This window comes from Crocodylus porosus, unplaced genomic scaffold (assembly GCF_001723895.1).
Source record: "Crocodylus porosus isolate Cpor-Errol unplaced genomic scaffold, CroPor_comp1, whole genome shotgun sequence".
Classification (NCBI taxonomy): domain Eukaryota; kingdom Metazoa; phylum Chordata; order Crocodylia; family Crocodylidae; genus Crocodylus; species Crocodylus porosus.
Genome location: NW_017728923.1, coordinates 15,812,301 through 15,826,620, shown reverse-complemented (window position 1 = coordinate 15,826,620; position 14,320 = coordinate 15,812,301). Strand labels below are relative to the sequence as shown.

At 40.4% G+C, this 14,320-nt stretch overlaps 1 protein-coding gene across 2 annotated transcripts in view; it reads left to right on the top strand.

The window, feature by feature from the left end:
- Nucleotides 1–14,320, top strand: part of LOC109313505 — a 176,447-nt gene that overhangs the window by 120,976 nt on the left and 41,151 nt on the right. For both annotated transcript variants that reach the window (XM_019540114.1, XM_019540115.1), the window contains exons 42-47: nucleotides 4,888–5,244; nucleotides 6,187–6,543; nucleotides 7,620–7,970; nucleotides 10,433–10,564; nucleotides 11,555–11,704; nucleotides 12,482–12,598. In XM_019540114.1, coding sequence (XP_019395659.1) covers nucleotides 4,888–5,244; nucleotides 6,187–6,543; nucleotides 7,620–7,970; nucleotides 10,433–10,564; nucleotides 11,555–11,704; nucleotides 12,482–12,598 — 1,464 coding nt within the window. The remainder of the gene's footprint in view (nucleotides 1–4,887; nucleotides 5,245–6,186; nucleotides 6,544–7,619; nucleotides 7,971–10,432; nucleotides 10,565–11,554; nucleotides 11,705–12,481; nucleotides 12,599–14,320) is intronic.

The window sequence follows — 14,320 nt, the reverse complement described above, 5'->3', positions numbered from 1 at the left end:
GAACTGGACTGCAAGTTTAATCATACCATTCCAGCATGAAAACATGCTGGTATACCTGGCCAAAACTGGTTACATGGTGCAGACTGGGTTGGAAATAGAATGGATCTGAGCCTAGAAATCCTGAATGGAATATGCAGGGTGTCTGGAGTTGGGACTGTTTACAGAGAGAACCTCTCCGAAGTGGCACCTTGTCATTCACAGTCATTGTCCCATCTTTCAGGTGGAAAGGAAAATGTCTCTACAGAAAAGGACATGTTTTATTGGATTACAGTTTCTTCTCTGTGTTCCACGAAAGGCTTCTTACTTTCTCACTGATGCCTCAAAATGCAGCAAACTAACAAGCTGTGAGAATAACGACCGCTCAGCAGCCCAACACACTTAGGGCAGAACTCTTTCATCTAGTGGATGACAAGGGCACAGCTTGCAACAAACTCTGAGTCACCTGATTAAATTTAATTTACTCGGTTCATTCACTTCATTTCTAACAGTTTTTGTTAGATTTACCCCTTTGATCATCAATATGTTGTATTATCTGAAAGCCACTCAGCATGTCAGCTTTGAGCAATATAAGTGATTAATGGCTAACTTTTATAGCTGAAAAAATTGTGGCTGACACTTAGAATATAAATGGGGAAGGGGCAGATAAAATGGTAACAGGACTAACACATTTTTAAGACGGGTTGTCTCATGAATTGATACAGAAAAAAGCATTTTGGTGGTCAAGTTGCATGTACTTTCAAAATCATTTAATTTTCTTCACACTGGCTCCAATCATAAGAAAGAAAAGGTTTTTTAGGTCTCCTTATTCAGAGTAACTAAGTTCACTATTCATGCTGTTTTGTGGCACAGGCATTGTTGAATAAGGTAAAGACCTCGGTAACACCAGGTATCGTGTGAAGTCCTCACTGTGCTGCCCTTGGACTTTAATTTACAGTCTTCACTATTGTCTTTCCTTCTCCCACAGAAAGTACACCATGAAATCAGAGCCAGTACAAAAGGAGGGTTTAATTGGTCAAAACAGCCCTGTAGGTGCTTTTGAGATGTGGTATTTGCATCCCCAGTAGTATTGTTAGGATAAGAAGCCTCTGGCATTTTTAAGCAGCATTTTAAGCAGCAGGTGAATTCCCATTTCAGGACAGGAACTACAAAGAGTCTCTTTCATTGGCACTATCATTTGGCTAGTGTATCAACTCATTGACAATATTACTCTTAGCAGTTGCACTATGACTTCAATGAGAAAGTAAGTATCTGCAGATCTTTACATGTATCAGGTATCCAGGTTGTAGCTTTATTGGTCTAGAGACAAAAGGAATCAGAACTCATAGTAGAGGTGATATCTTTTATTAGATCCATTAGATGTTTGCAAAAAAGGTCTTTATTTGCAAGCTTTCAGACATAGCTACCCTTCTTCAGGCATAGGAGAAAAGATTGTAAAAGTTCTCCTTAGCAGGAATGAAAGTTCATATTTCATAGGAGAGTTGAAGGTGTAGTAAAATCTGTTTGGAACAGTTCATTTTATGCAGATTAGGCTCAGACAAAAGCGTTTACCTCAAAGTTGTTTGGTAGCAGGCAGGATGTAGAATCATATAATTTCATTTCATTGAAATGGAATCTTCATAATTTTGCAAGGAGGAAGCAAGTTTTACCACCTGAAACATGAGACCTAGCTCCTGCAGGGTATTTTGCATTAGCAAAGAGCCCAGAGATACTTCACCACATAAGAAATTCCTGCCCAGAAGAGCATTCCACTTTTTTTTACTCTTGTGTGAAATATGGAACATCATAACCAGAAGGAAATAAGGCCACATCCTGGTTGCCACCAAACAACTCATGGCACTCAGGAGAGGTTCCTGAAGACTGGAAAAGGGCCAATGTGGTGCCTATCTTCAAGAAAGGAAGGAAGGAAGATCCAAGGAGCTACAGGCCAATCAGTTTGATCTCAGTCCCTGGTAAGATCTTGGAAAAAATTATCAAAGACTCCACCAACAACAGGCTGACAGAAGGTGCCATTCTGAGAGACCACCAACATGGCTTCATTTTGGGTAGGTCATGCCTGACCAACCTCATCTCCTCCTATGACCAGGTAACATGTCACCTGGACAGGGGGGAAGAGGTTGGTTTCATTTTTTTGGATTTCAAAAAAGCTTTTGACTTGGTCTCCCATGATATCCTTATGGCAAAACTGGAGAACTGCAGCCTAGACAACCCTATGGCTTGGGAACTGGCTCCATGATCAGACCCAGAGAGTGACTGTTGATGGAACAGAGCCAGCATGGCGTATGGTGAACAGTGGCATCCCCCAGGGTTCAGTACTCGGATCGGTACTCTTTAATATATTAGAAAACAATCTGGATTCAGGTGTCAGAAATGAACTGGTTAAGTTTGTGGATGACACCAAACTATGGGGAAGCGTGGTTGCACTGGGGGATAAGCTGGGGATCCAGGCTGACCTGGATAGGCTCGCAAAGTTGACAGATACAAGCCTGATGACCTACAACATAGAGAAATGCAAGGTGCTCCACCTCGGGAGGAAAAACCCACATCATACCTATATGCTTGGCAATGCTTTGCTGACTAGCACTATGTCTGAAAGAGACTTGGCGGTCATGATTGAACACAAGATAATGTGCCACCAACGTGATGCCGCAGCCAGCAAAGCAAATAAAACTGACTTGCATCTAACAATGCATCACAAACAAGACTCAAGATGTCATTCTGCTTTATTAAACCTTGGTGAGGCCACAGCTGGTGTAACTCTGGGCTCCACACTTTAAAAAGGATATGAACAAACTCAAGAGAATCCAGAGGAGAGCCACACACAATAAGAAGTCAAGAAAGCAAGCCATAAGAGGAGTGGCTCAGGGGCTTGGGACTCTTCAGCTTGGAAAAGTGTAGGCTCAGGGGGGACTTGGTGGCAGCCTATAAGCATAGCGGGGGGTGTACATCAGGACCTGGGAGAATGTCTGTTCACTAGGGCTTCCCTAGGGAAAACAAGGTCCAATGGTCACAAACTACTGGAAAACCATTTTAGACTGGACATAAGGAAAAACTTCTCTACCGTCCAGTTCTCCAGAGTCTGGAATAGACTCCCCCCATAAGTGGTGCAGGCACCTACTCTGGACACATTCAGGATGCGTTTGGATGATTATCTTGCCGGGGTCCATTGACTCCAACTGACTTCCTGCCCTTGGAAGGGCGGCCAGACCAGATGCTCACATGAGGTCCCTTCCAGTCCTAATGTCTATGAAATCTATGAAACTTCAAGGTAAGCAGACTACTCCACCTTTTCTTTGAGCCTAATCTGCATAAAATGAACTATTCCAAACAGGAGATTTTACTGCACCTTCAACTCTCCTATGAAATATGAACTTTCATTTTTATCTAGGAGAACTTTTACAATCTTTTCTCCTATGCCTGAAGAAGGGTGCTTGTGCCCCAAAGCTAGCAAATAAAGAATTTTTTTTGCAAACATCTAGTTGGTTTAATAAAAAAAAAATCACCTTTACCATAAGTTCTGATCCCTGAGGATCTTTACTGTATTGCAACTGTGACTAGATGAGACAGCTACTAATAGCTGCGCTTTAAGAGAATGCTTGGGAGTAGTGGTCGCTCAGAGACATTGACCCTTTCTTTCACATTTCTCATCTTCTGATGAAAACATATGAGATCTTATATGAATTGCAGTTCTGTCAGAAAGAAAGCTACAGGCTGTAGGTTTTATAACATAACACATGCTTAGGAACAGAGAGATATGCTATCATACCAGTATGTTAGATTATCTTATAAGTAAAGATTTATTTTTATCATAAGTGTCCTAGCCTTTCCAACTGATTGCTACGGAATGTAGAACTAGCTCTGAACCAAAGAAGCAAACATATAGGGGGTCTCCTTTATAGCTCTCTTTCCAAAACGCCTTTCAAGCTTCTAGAATACATAAATACTGAAGCTGCAGAAACAGGGCTATCTTTAGGTGTGAAAAATGGATTTCATTGAATGAATTGGCTACTGAATTTTTTAACATTCGTGGTAGACCTGTGTTGGAATTGGACAAATGTGTTTCTGATAACAGTAGCAGCTGTTATTTTATACCAATTCTTACACTATTGGCAGGCTCAAGGAGAGCTATTCTAAAGACTACCCAAAACTATTAAGCATTAGATAAGATGAACAGTTTTTGATGCTGTGATCCTGGAATGATGATGTAGTTTTAGTTTTATTTCTATGTTGTTAGTGAAATTTTTGGTATTGAAATTTTCTTCTACAAGTTCTGCTCTCATCTTTCCCATTTTGTAGTTTGTATGTGGACATCCACAAATTTGAACTGTTCAAAAAGAACAGTCCATGTATTCAAGATCTTTTTGAGTATGTAATTAAAATATGTTTGCTGTGGGCAACATGAATGGGAAACTAAAGTTACCTGAAGAAGGTAGTAGCTAAGGTTCTGTTGATGCTCATCTGGTACAAACAAGAAATGCAGCTAGACTAGACCCAGTTTTGCCCTGGCGTGTGTCTAGTCCATGGTAGCACTGGTGTAATTTCCATTGAAGTCAATGGGGACTTGAGCCCACATCATGCTTCCTATACTGCTAGAGCTAACCCTGGTCTTAAGAAAATTTAAGGTTCACCTTTTATTATTATTCTGAAGGGAGTGGGGAAAAACAGCATTTTTGGGGCCTAATTCTCCATTTATCTATCTGTGGAAGGGACATAAAATTCAAATGTTCCTTTTGTGCTGACAGTAGTGTTTTGCAACCAATTAAATCAGATGAAAATGGCTTCATTATATTCAGTGCAGTAAATAATCAGACCTCCCAGTGAGTCTGTTTTGAAACAAGATCTGGTTTTACACAGGAACAAAATTGACAACACATTTTCTCTGTAATTTAGAATCCAGTGAGAGTTTCAGTTAACGGGTCACTGTTCACCAGCAACTCTACAACCAACTTAGTAGGACATGTTTCTTCTAATGATGCCTTTGTCTACCTGCACCTCCATGCCATCTGTGGCATCCAGCACAGCATGGAGATTGGCTTCAAGCATTCCTTGCCTCAGCTTGAGTCTCTGGGCATTGCCCAGGAGAACCAAGTGAAGATATCAGCTTTGAGAGGAGATACATATAAGGGCCTGCTGAATATTGCCTTTGGATCATGCTCCCTCAAAACAGATGGAGAAGTGAAACCAGGAAATAATGAAACAGATACAGAATGGATGTTTACTTTGATGAATAAATGCATTACCTTGGAGGTAATTATCTAGTTTGTTTTCTATATAGGATCCTAATGTGTACAAGCTTGTGACACTACTGCAGTAGGACTTGCATGGGGTGGACAGACTATCAGCTCTAGGCAGCTGTCCACAAGAGGTGCTCTTACAGAGAATTGCCGCTGGAAGATACAGGAGCCAGTAATAGCCTGTTTGGATTGACCAAATGGCTCTCTCAAGATTAAACTGATTCCTGCTGTGGAGGCACAAGACATACATCAATGTAACTTATGTGGGTGTGTAGTTTCTTCCCACTTTCCAAGAGGTAACTTTATGCCAGAGTGGAGTGACATACAATGGAGTACGTTTTATGACCCCCTCCATGATTATAGGTGTGTAAAGACAAATTACATCAGTGTAAACATGCTATGTGTCTACATTTTTAATCTTTATATTTTAAATTCCAGATGGGCACTGCTATTTTAATGGAATAAAGAGCTGCTTAATGTGAAGGTGACAGAATCTGCTTTTCTAGTGGAGGAGAGGGGAAGTTATTAAAAATGTCCTGGAGAAACAGCGAGTTAGTGTTTTGCAAGGACAGATATTTGAAGCTGAGAGTTCGGAGTGATGCAGTGACATGTTATTGTTGGTGCCATAAAATAATAGTTAACAACTGCTTTAGAATTAAACTAACTTCTTTCTCCTGGACTTAAATGAAAAACATATCCTTGCTGTCTAAGATTTTGGAGACTAGCACTGGGGTTATCTCTTCTGTCTCCACTATTTATTAAAGAGTTTTTCCTCTCCATGTTGTTTATTCTTGAGCTCATTTGTGAATACTACATGGAAAAAGCCATCTAAAATGGTTCCATCTGCAAGCTTGCTGGTCCAGAAGGGAGAAATCCCTTATCACTAATTAGAAACATAAGGATAGATGCTTTGCAAACATATTTATTTGAAACAGCTTCTTTTCTTCTGTCACAGAAAGTGGGATTACCCCAAACCCTAGTCACTGAGGGCTCATTCATGGTGAATACCTACAATGTCAGCTTGACCGTAAACCTCCAGTGTGACAGCAAAACAGCTTATGCACAAGTGGAGAGCTCCTATGGACAGAAGTACACGCTCGGAGGAATTCTGAGGCATTCAGTTGACTGGCTCAGTGACCTAGGGCTGCCTGCTGAAAACTCTGCTCAACTTTCTGTAGCCAAAGGCTCTATGACGGAAGGCATTTTATCACTACAGATTGGTGAATGCAAGTTCATGGCTAGAGGAGATCTCCAGACCCAGAATAAAACGGAATGGACTCTGGAGACAGAAACAGATTGCCAGCATCTGCAGGTATCTGTATGGCTTTTAAAGAAATATATATGAAATAGAAGAGGAAGGTTTTGCTAGAGTACAGTGTAGATGGCTGTTGTACAAATTTCTCTGCAAGTGTGTACAAGCATACCTCAGTCTTCAAATACAGGATTAGCATGAGGCACTGCTCTCTGATGTTACTGGTTGTCCCATACAGGCGAACCTAATTAAAGCTATTGCCACTTGTTTCTCTGGCACAGTTTGAATGTCAAGTTCCAGTACAACTGGGTTAAACTGTTGTTTCTCTTTAAACGAAAAAAAAAAGGCAGTTTTTTTTCCTTGAAACTGGAAAATTTTGAAATTTCATAATTTATTTCTCTATTATCCCCACTAAGTATATTATGGAAAGAATACTTTAGGAGGTTATTTAGTTTCCATTAATTTTTGTCCCTATTCTTTTATAAAGAGTTTACTTCAACATTTTAAAAGTTGCCAAGTGGCAAAAGAAAATATGACCCAAGAAGAAATTGGAAGCTTATTGTTTTGCCTTCTGTGGCAGAAAGAAAGACATTCAAAATATTACATTTAGAAAAAAATATTTTCAGGAGTGATTTGGAAAACCTGAGAAAATATTCCATTTTGAGCCCTACAAAGCAACACTTAAAATTGTAGAATTTTTTGCAAAATTGGTTTTCTATTTTAAGTCAGCTTACACTAAATCTACCTACAAAGAACATCTGTCACATACTTTATATGCAGATTAGTGTATTGTCCAAATTCAGAATTGCTCATCCCTGAATAAAATGGGGTCAGCAAACTTTTACTAGCCTCAAAAGGTACTAGCTTTGTAATTTCAAGGTATTTGTTATGTGTAAAGAAACTGTATATTCTAGAGTACAAATTCCTAGGTCTTTTCTCAGATTTTATTTGGGCAACACTCCCAGTTCACTGACTGGAATGGGAGTTTTACCTGAACAAACAGTTGAATAAAGACTTCAGGCTTTGTCCCTGAATTTGTATTGTGACTGTCTCACTTCTCATGGGTAGGAGGAAAAAAGAACCCTCTAATCTTACCATAGATTTCTAATCTGAAAGAATATTTTGTCTTTTGGTAGAAGCTCGGTATCCCAGCTCAGTCGCAGCTCACTGGATATATTCAGAGGGATGGCTGCCAAGCAGAACTGCTCTGTGACCTCAAAACAGATGGCAAGTCAGGCCGTCTGGAAGTGAGAATAGAGTGCCAGCCAAAGGTCACCCTGGAAATTGAATTCAGACATGACCTGACTCATCTTAAGGAAATCCCAGGAGAAAACAAGTTGTCCATCATGGCAGGCAAACAGTTAAAGTATGATATCGGCATAAAACTGACATCAGGCTTTTGTGAGCTTCAAGCCAATGGGGACCTGGAAGTTGAAAATAAACTTCAGTGGAAAATTCTTATGGAGAACAAATGCAAACCAATGCAGGTACTGCCTGGAATGTAAAAGATGTAGAAAGAAATCTGCTTTACCCCTTTGCAGCTTGTTCTGACCAGGGGCCTCAGTACTGCTCCACTGAAATCAGTAGAGAATTTGCTGATGAATTTGTGGGAATAGAGCCAGGAACTGACTATTAAAGAAATCTAGAGAGTTAGCAAAAATAGGTCTTAGGGGCTTTATGCTCTTTCTTATGTGTAAAGACACATTCTATATAAATCTGTCTTGGACTTGGAACCAAAAGCACTGTAGCAGCACTTTTATATGGCATATGGTCAAATTCATCTTATACCCCAAGGTCAATGCCACTGCAAAGTTAATGGTATAGTATGGCTCATACTGGTTACTATAAACTCCCTTGTTCTTGCTTGCTAGGGGTCAGTGGTTAAAGTACCTAGGGCTTGATTTGCAGTGGGATTGACTGCTCACAGCTCCTTTTGGCTTCAGCTGGGGTTGGGATTGCTCAGTGCTTCTGAAATTCAAATGCTGAGACTGTTTGAAAGACCTCCTAGCAGCTCAGGGCAGCAAAATATAAATGCAATACAAAGAGATGATCTTTAGCTATAGAAAAGTCCATTCCTCTTTACAGAAAACTGATGTTGTTAATGGGCGCAAGTTAATAAAAACAAACAAAAAAACCTTAAATATTGAACTAAAAAAAGTCTGCCCCAGCCAGGCCAGCAGGTGTTACCTAGGGCTGTGCAAAACAGCACTGTTTCATTCTGACTTCATTTTCAAGGTCTGGATGGAAGTGTTTTGTATCAAATATGATTTAGAGTCAAAACAGCCTCACTGTTTAGCTTCATCAAAACAGTGAGGCTGTTTTGACCCTGTTTCAACAGTTTCGTGGGACCATGTGGCTGGGGAAAGGAACTCAGCCCTGTTGGGCTGACTTCCCAGATCATGCCTGGGCTGGGGAGGCAGCCCCGTATGCTAGATCACAGGGGGTGGGGAAGCAGCCCAGGTGGGCTACCTCACCATCCCCTGCGCTATCCCCATCCATCGCGCCATCCCCCGTGTCAGCTGGGCTACCTCCCTGCCCCCTGCCAGATCTTGCGCCAGGGATGGAAAGTCAGTTCAGCTGGACTGACTTCCTATCCCCAGCACTATGGTCGAAATGTTTCGACTAGCCTCATTTTGTTTCGAGGCTATTTCAACAGCCTTTGTTTCATTTCGATTTTGCTGTTTAGACCTCAAAATGAGTCAAAACAGCATTGAAACAAAATGGCCATCAAAATTTCGCACAGCCCTAGTGTTACTTTCTGGGGTATTTAAGATGAGAAATATTCTGAAAATTGGTGGTAGAAGAGCAACAGAAGGGGCAGGCCATTGCCAAAGAGCCGGTTTGAGTTGCATGTGAACCTGCACTCTATAAGCACCTTAGCAAGCACCAGAGCTGCACTTCTCTGTGAAGGGCCTTCAGTTCACCCTATGGCCAGCTGGCCCCACGGCTGACAACACCTACTGTTTTGCTAACTATATTACTTGAGCTGGTCCATCTGGGTTTAGGTTCTGCTACTGAGTGGTCCCCAGAAGCTGTGATCTGTGTGAAATGTAGCCACCCAGGGCACCTTCATAAGAAATAAATAAAAGTATTTGTTTAAGAAAACCTAACTAGTAAAGAGGAATAGGGTTAAATTAAAGCAGCATGGAGAAAATAACTGCATTTTGTGGAGGGCTTCAGCAGTCTTGTTCCTATTCTGAATGAAAACCAAATAATTTAAACATTCCCTGGATGGGAATCAAGCACTGTGCTCAGGTCGGTCTGGCTGGCAGGCAGTACCACAGCTACGGACCTCAGAAACTCTGGGGTCCCAGACTCCAAAGCGTTCTGCTGAAAGACTGCGTCGTGTGATAGTATTGGCGCCTGGAGTCCCTGACTCAGAAGCAACTGCCAAGTCTAGTGGCTGAGTTGGCAGGAATTGAGATTCTGCTTGGCTTCTGAGGAACTTCCTCCAAATCAAACTGTTTCTGTAAAATGGCCACATTTTGACAAATTGTTAACTTCTGACAAAAACAGTTTTTGTCACGTTTTATCCTGATGGACTCTGCTGACACCAAGACTCACCTGCAACAATCAGCTGCTTTCCAGACCTAAATGGAGTCAGACCTTTCTAGAATTGGCTCTGGAAATCACAAAGAAAACAATGCAGTAAAGATCAAATAAAGTATGGGCTTATTTTCAGGGAGATAAAGGCAAATATCTTTTACATTTTGTCATATCTCTGTCCCCTCAAGAAGCAGAGCTCAGCAGGAAGTATTGTTTGGTTGGGCTTCTGCTGCTGTTTTTGACTGTTACCAAGATTTTACCACAGACTGTGCAGTCATGCTGTCTGATTTCCTAGTTTTACAGCCAGATGCTGCAGAGACCACATATTAGGGGAGAAAAGTATATAAGCCTAAAACATATGGCAAAAAGGTCTTTTTCAAAGAGTTTGTTTTAATTATTGCAGGATCTTGGGAGTCCAATAAAAATCAATGGTTCAGGTTATGTCCTGATAGATGGAATGAACCTGGATTCACAAATGCTCATCGTTGTTGATGAAAGTACATTACAAGGGCTTCTTACACTGAAAGGCATTGATGTAAGTATTGTATTGCTTATTGAAATAATGTGGGAGCAGAGGGTGACTCACACTGAAAACTATTATTTTAATACTAAAGAGAACCAGTAGGTAGGCTGCAATTTTGTTTTGTAACAGTTGCTAATCTATGAAGAAAGGTACAATTTGAAGCAATATTAAAATGCAGCATACAACTCAAATATTTGAAAATGCATGAGAGATCAGATGCTTTACGTAATATAATAAAGCCCACTGCAAGCTTTATAAATCACTTTCCTGCTATGTTCTTTGAATGCATATATTTTTATATTACACGATTTGTGTTCTTACTTTATTCTGACAGTAAATACAATATTAAGTGCAAAGGTACAGGCACTAACCACAGCCCAGATGCACTCTTTTTCCCCTAGTGTGATGTCATTTAATCATTGTAAAAGTCTATAGCACTGCGCACGATAGGAAGAGTAAAAGCTTGTGATTAATAAAGTGACTGCTGTGATTTATGGTGCAACTTGATTAGGGCAGTATTTCTTCCAGTCAGTTCTATTTTGTTTCTTCAGTTGCTAGGTAAATTATGGAGACCATGGACAACCTTCCTTTTGCCAATTATAAGGCCTGGCTTTTTTTATTGCCACATATTGCTAGACAGAACGGTGAATATAGAGGTGCCTTCCACTAGGAAGGAATATTCCCTGCTCCTCTGTGTACTGCAGAATAAGTGGGGGGTGAGGGGAAGAGAACACCACAGCACAATAGAAAAGAACCTTTCCATTTTTCCTTTGTAAATGATGCATTTCTTTCCTATCTTATTTCTGAGCCATTGGCCCTGAATCTCCTCTCTGCCTTTTACCCTGTTGTACCGCCATTAGCTTCAATGAAATTATTTCTCATTTTCACCAAAATCTTACTGCAGCTCTTTTTGGTCTGTGTGCAACTACAAGATGCAAGGTCTTTTACTTGAAGGCAGAAAATCTGCATCTCCAACTTTTGTATGTTTTGAATTGTTTATAGAACAAACAAGAACTGGATGCACTGTTAACTCATAATATCCAAGGAGCCACTGACCTTGGCTTTCCAGCAAGGACACTAGTGGACGTGACTTTGGAACGAAAGGGTGACTTGTATAAAAGACTGGTTCAATTCAGTGTGGACAGCATGAAAGTAAGTGTCTTCATAGTATGACTTTGCGAAGTAAAGATTAGAATCATGTGTGATCATTAGTTTATCCTTTACAATTGCTGAAAGAAAGGACCTCAGAAGTATGAAGAATGTGTACAGATTCAACATGGACTCATTTTCATAAACCACAGTTAAAAAAAAAAAAAAAAAAAAGAGAGTCCCTGGAACACAAGTATATAGGCCCAGTAAAGACTAGCATGAGACCTTTCAAAAGACCACAACATCCCAACTGTGTTAATAATCCAGCTTCTTAGAACAGGCTGGGTGCTTTAAGGACCTGATGTAAATTGAGAATTTTTTCTGTTCATTTTAATAAGTTTATGGTCAGGCCCCGAAGCCCAACACCAGAAATTCTGGAATGACTCTCAGTTCACTTCAGGGGCCATAGGGATGGGCTTTACCCTCAGCTTCACAGCTGCCAGTCCAGTTGTTCAAACTTTCAGACTGCAAATAACCCTTCTACCAATGCATTTGAAATTGGAGTTGGGAATACTGGATCATTCCAAAGCTGTAGCAAAGCTCTTAATAATTTTCAAATATCTTTACTTTATACAACACAATCACTACTGCAAGTCCAAGTTAAAAAGCAATAAGCCAGAAACCATATTGTGTTATGACCTCTGCAAATGCTACACAGTATCTTTATTTTGGAATGTTTTCCTAATATCATAGCAATCATAACTTTGATTACCCACTGCATAGTCCATATTAAAGATGCACAGCATACAGTTGATACTATATTTTGTGTTAACCAAACAGATTACAGAGGAACTGAGCTTTATTCAGAAGCTGGGTTTTGTGTCTATTAACTACAAGCTCACACATAATATAGAAGCTTTGAAGACTTTGCAAGTAGAAGACAGGACTGAGTTGCAGGTATGTCAAACCTCAGTTTAAATAACAGTAGAGATGCGTACAACCAGAGCATAAGGAAAACATAGAATATAGGACGTAATTGTAATGGCAAAAATAAGTGGATTGCAGATACTACTGTTAAGCACTGCTGCATATGAAGGAACATAACTCAGTCTCTAAAATGATAAAATGCTACTCAATCTTGATGTATGAATTGTGACATCCACTTCTTAAGTTTTCATTACTGCTATCCTGTCAGAACAATTGTACAAGTAAGTACTTCTGTTAGGGCATTTGTACACATGTTTGTGCTCCACTTGTTTATACCTGGGCTAACACCTGGAGGGCAGGGGTTTAAATCCCCTCCCTGGCTGGTCTCTACTGATTTCAGTGGAGCAAACATGTGAAATGTGCATCAGCTCTGAGAAAATGGTGGCGGCGGATTTTTGAACTAAAACACATCGGAGGTGTTTTAGTTCAAAAGTGTGCCACCACCATTTTCTGCACACTGATGCACATTTCACCACTTGTACAACTGCATGCGGTGCAGTGCATGTCAGCTCGCATGTGGAGCAGATGCGATTAATCAAATCCACTCCAACCTACCGGATCTCCAGTGGATCACGGGACAAAAAGGTATATGTACAAATGCCCTAAGGGGGTTCAATTCAAGGAAACCAGTCTGAATGGTAATTTGTTACGACAACAAATTAGTCCCATCTAATATCTGATAGTTTTCCAGACATAATTCAAGGTGCAGGTTTTTACCTTAACATCTTAACCAGCCCAATCCCTACATACGTAAAGGGCTGCCTATTTATTTTTCTGTTATATTCCCCAAGATCATCCAAGAGCAGCCTTCTCCAAGTAGCATCAGTGCACCAAGTTTGTTGGGCAAAAACGTAAGAGATGGTTCTCAGTAGTGGCTCCACGAGCCTGGAACTCCTTCCTACTTGTGGTCTGTCAGAGTCTTAGCCTGGGCATCTTCCAAAAACTTTTTGAGGTCTTTTTATTTGGGCTGGCCTTCAGCAAGCACGGTTAAGCTTGGGGGCATTGTCTGGGGAGTTTGTTTTATTACATGTTAAGAACATAAGAATGTATTTATTCTGTGTTACATAGTGGCAAAGAGGGAATGCTGAAAGGGACAGTGAACTGGGTATGACCAGGGTTTTTTTCCTACTCTTCCTTTCACTTGCAGCCTCCAGCATTTAAGGTCTAGGAAGTTCTAATTCAGAGGCTGTATATCTAACTCCTGTTCTCAGTTTCCCCTTTCCTCCAATAATTTGTCCAGTCTCTTTTCAAATCTGGCTAAGCTGTCAGCTTCTACAACATCTGGCAGCAATAAGTTCTACACTTTAATTACATGCTGTGTGAAAGAGAACTTCCTTTTGTTAGTTTACATTTACTACCTACTAGTTTCATTTTTTGATCCCTGGTTCTTCTCAGACAGAGTAAATAATTAATCCCTATTTACTTTTTCTTGTGAAGCCTTATCATGTTGTCAAGTATCTAAGCCTAGCCTCTTTAGTTTCTTCTCATATGGAAGCTCTTTCACGCTGGTAATAATCCTTCTTGCCCTTCTCTGTACCTTCTCTAGTTCTTCTATCTTTATTGAGGTGTGGGGACCAGAAGTGGCACAGTATTAAAGGTGTGGACACACCATGGATTTATAAATGGGCACGATGATACTTTCCATTTTGTTTACAGTTCTCTAATAATTCTTAACATTTTGTTTGCTTTTAT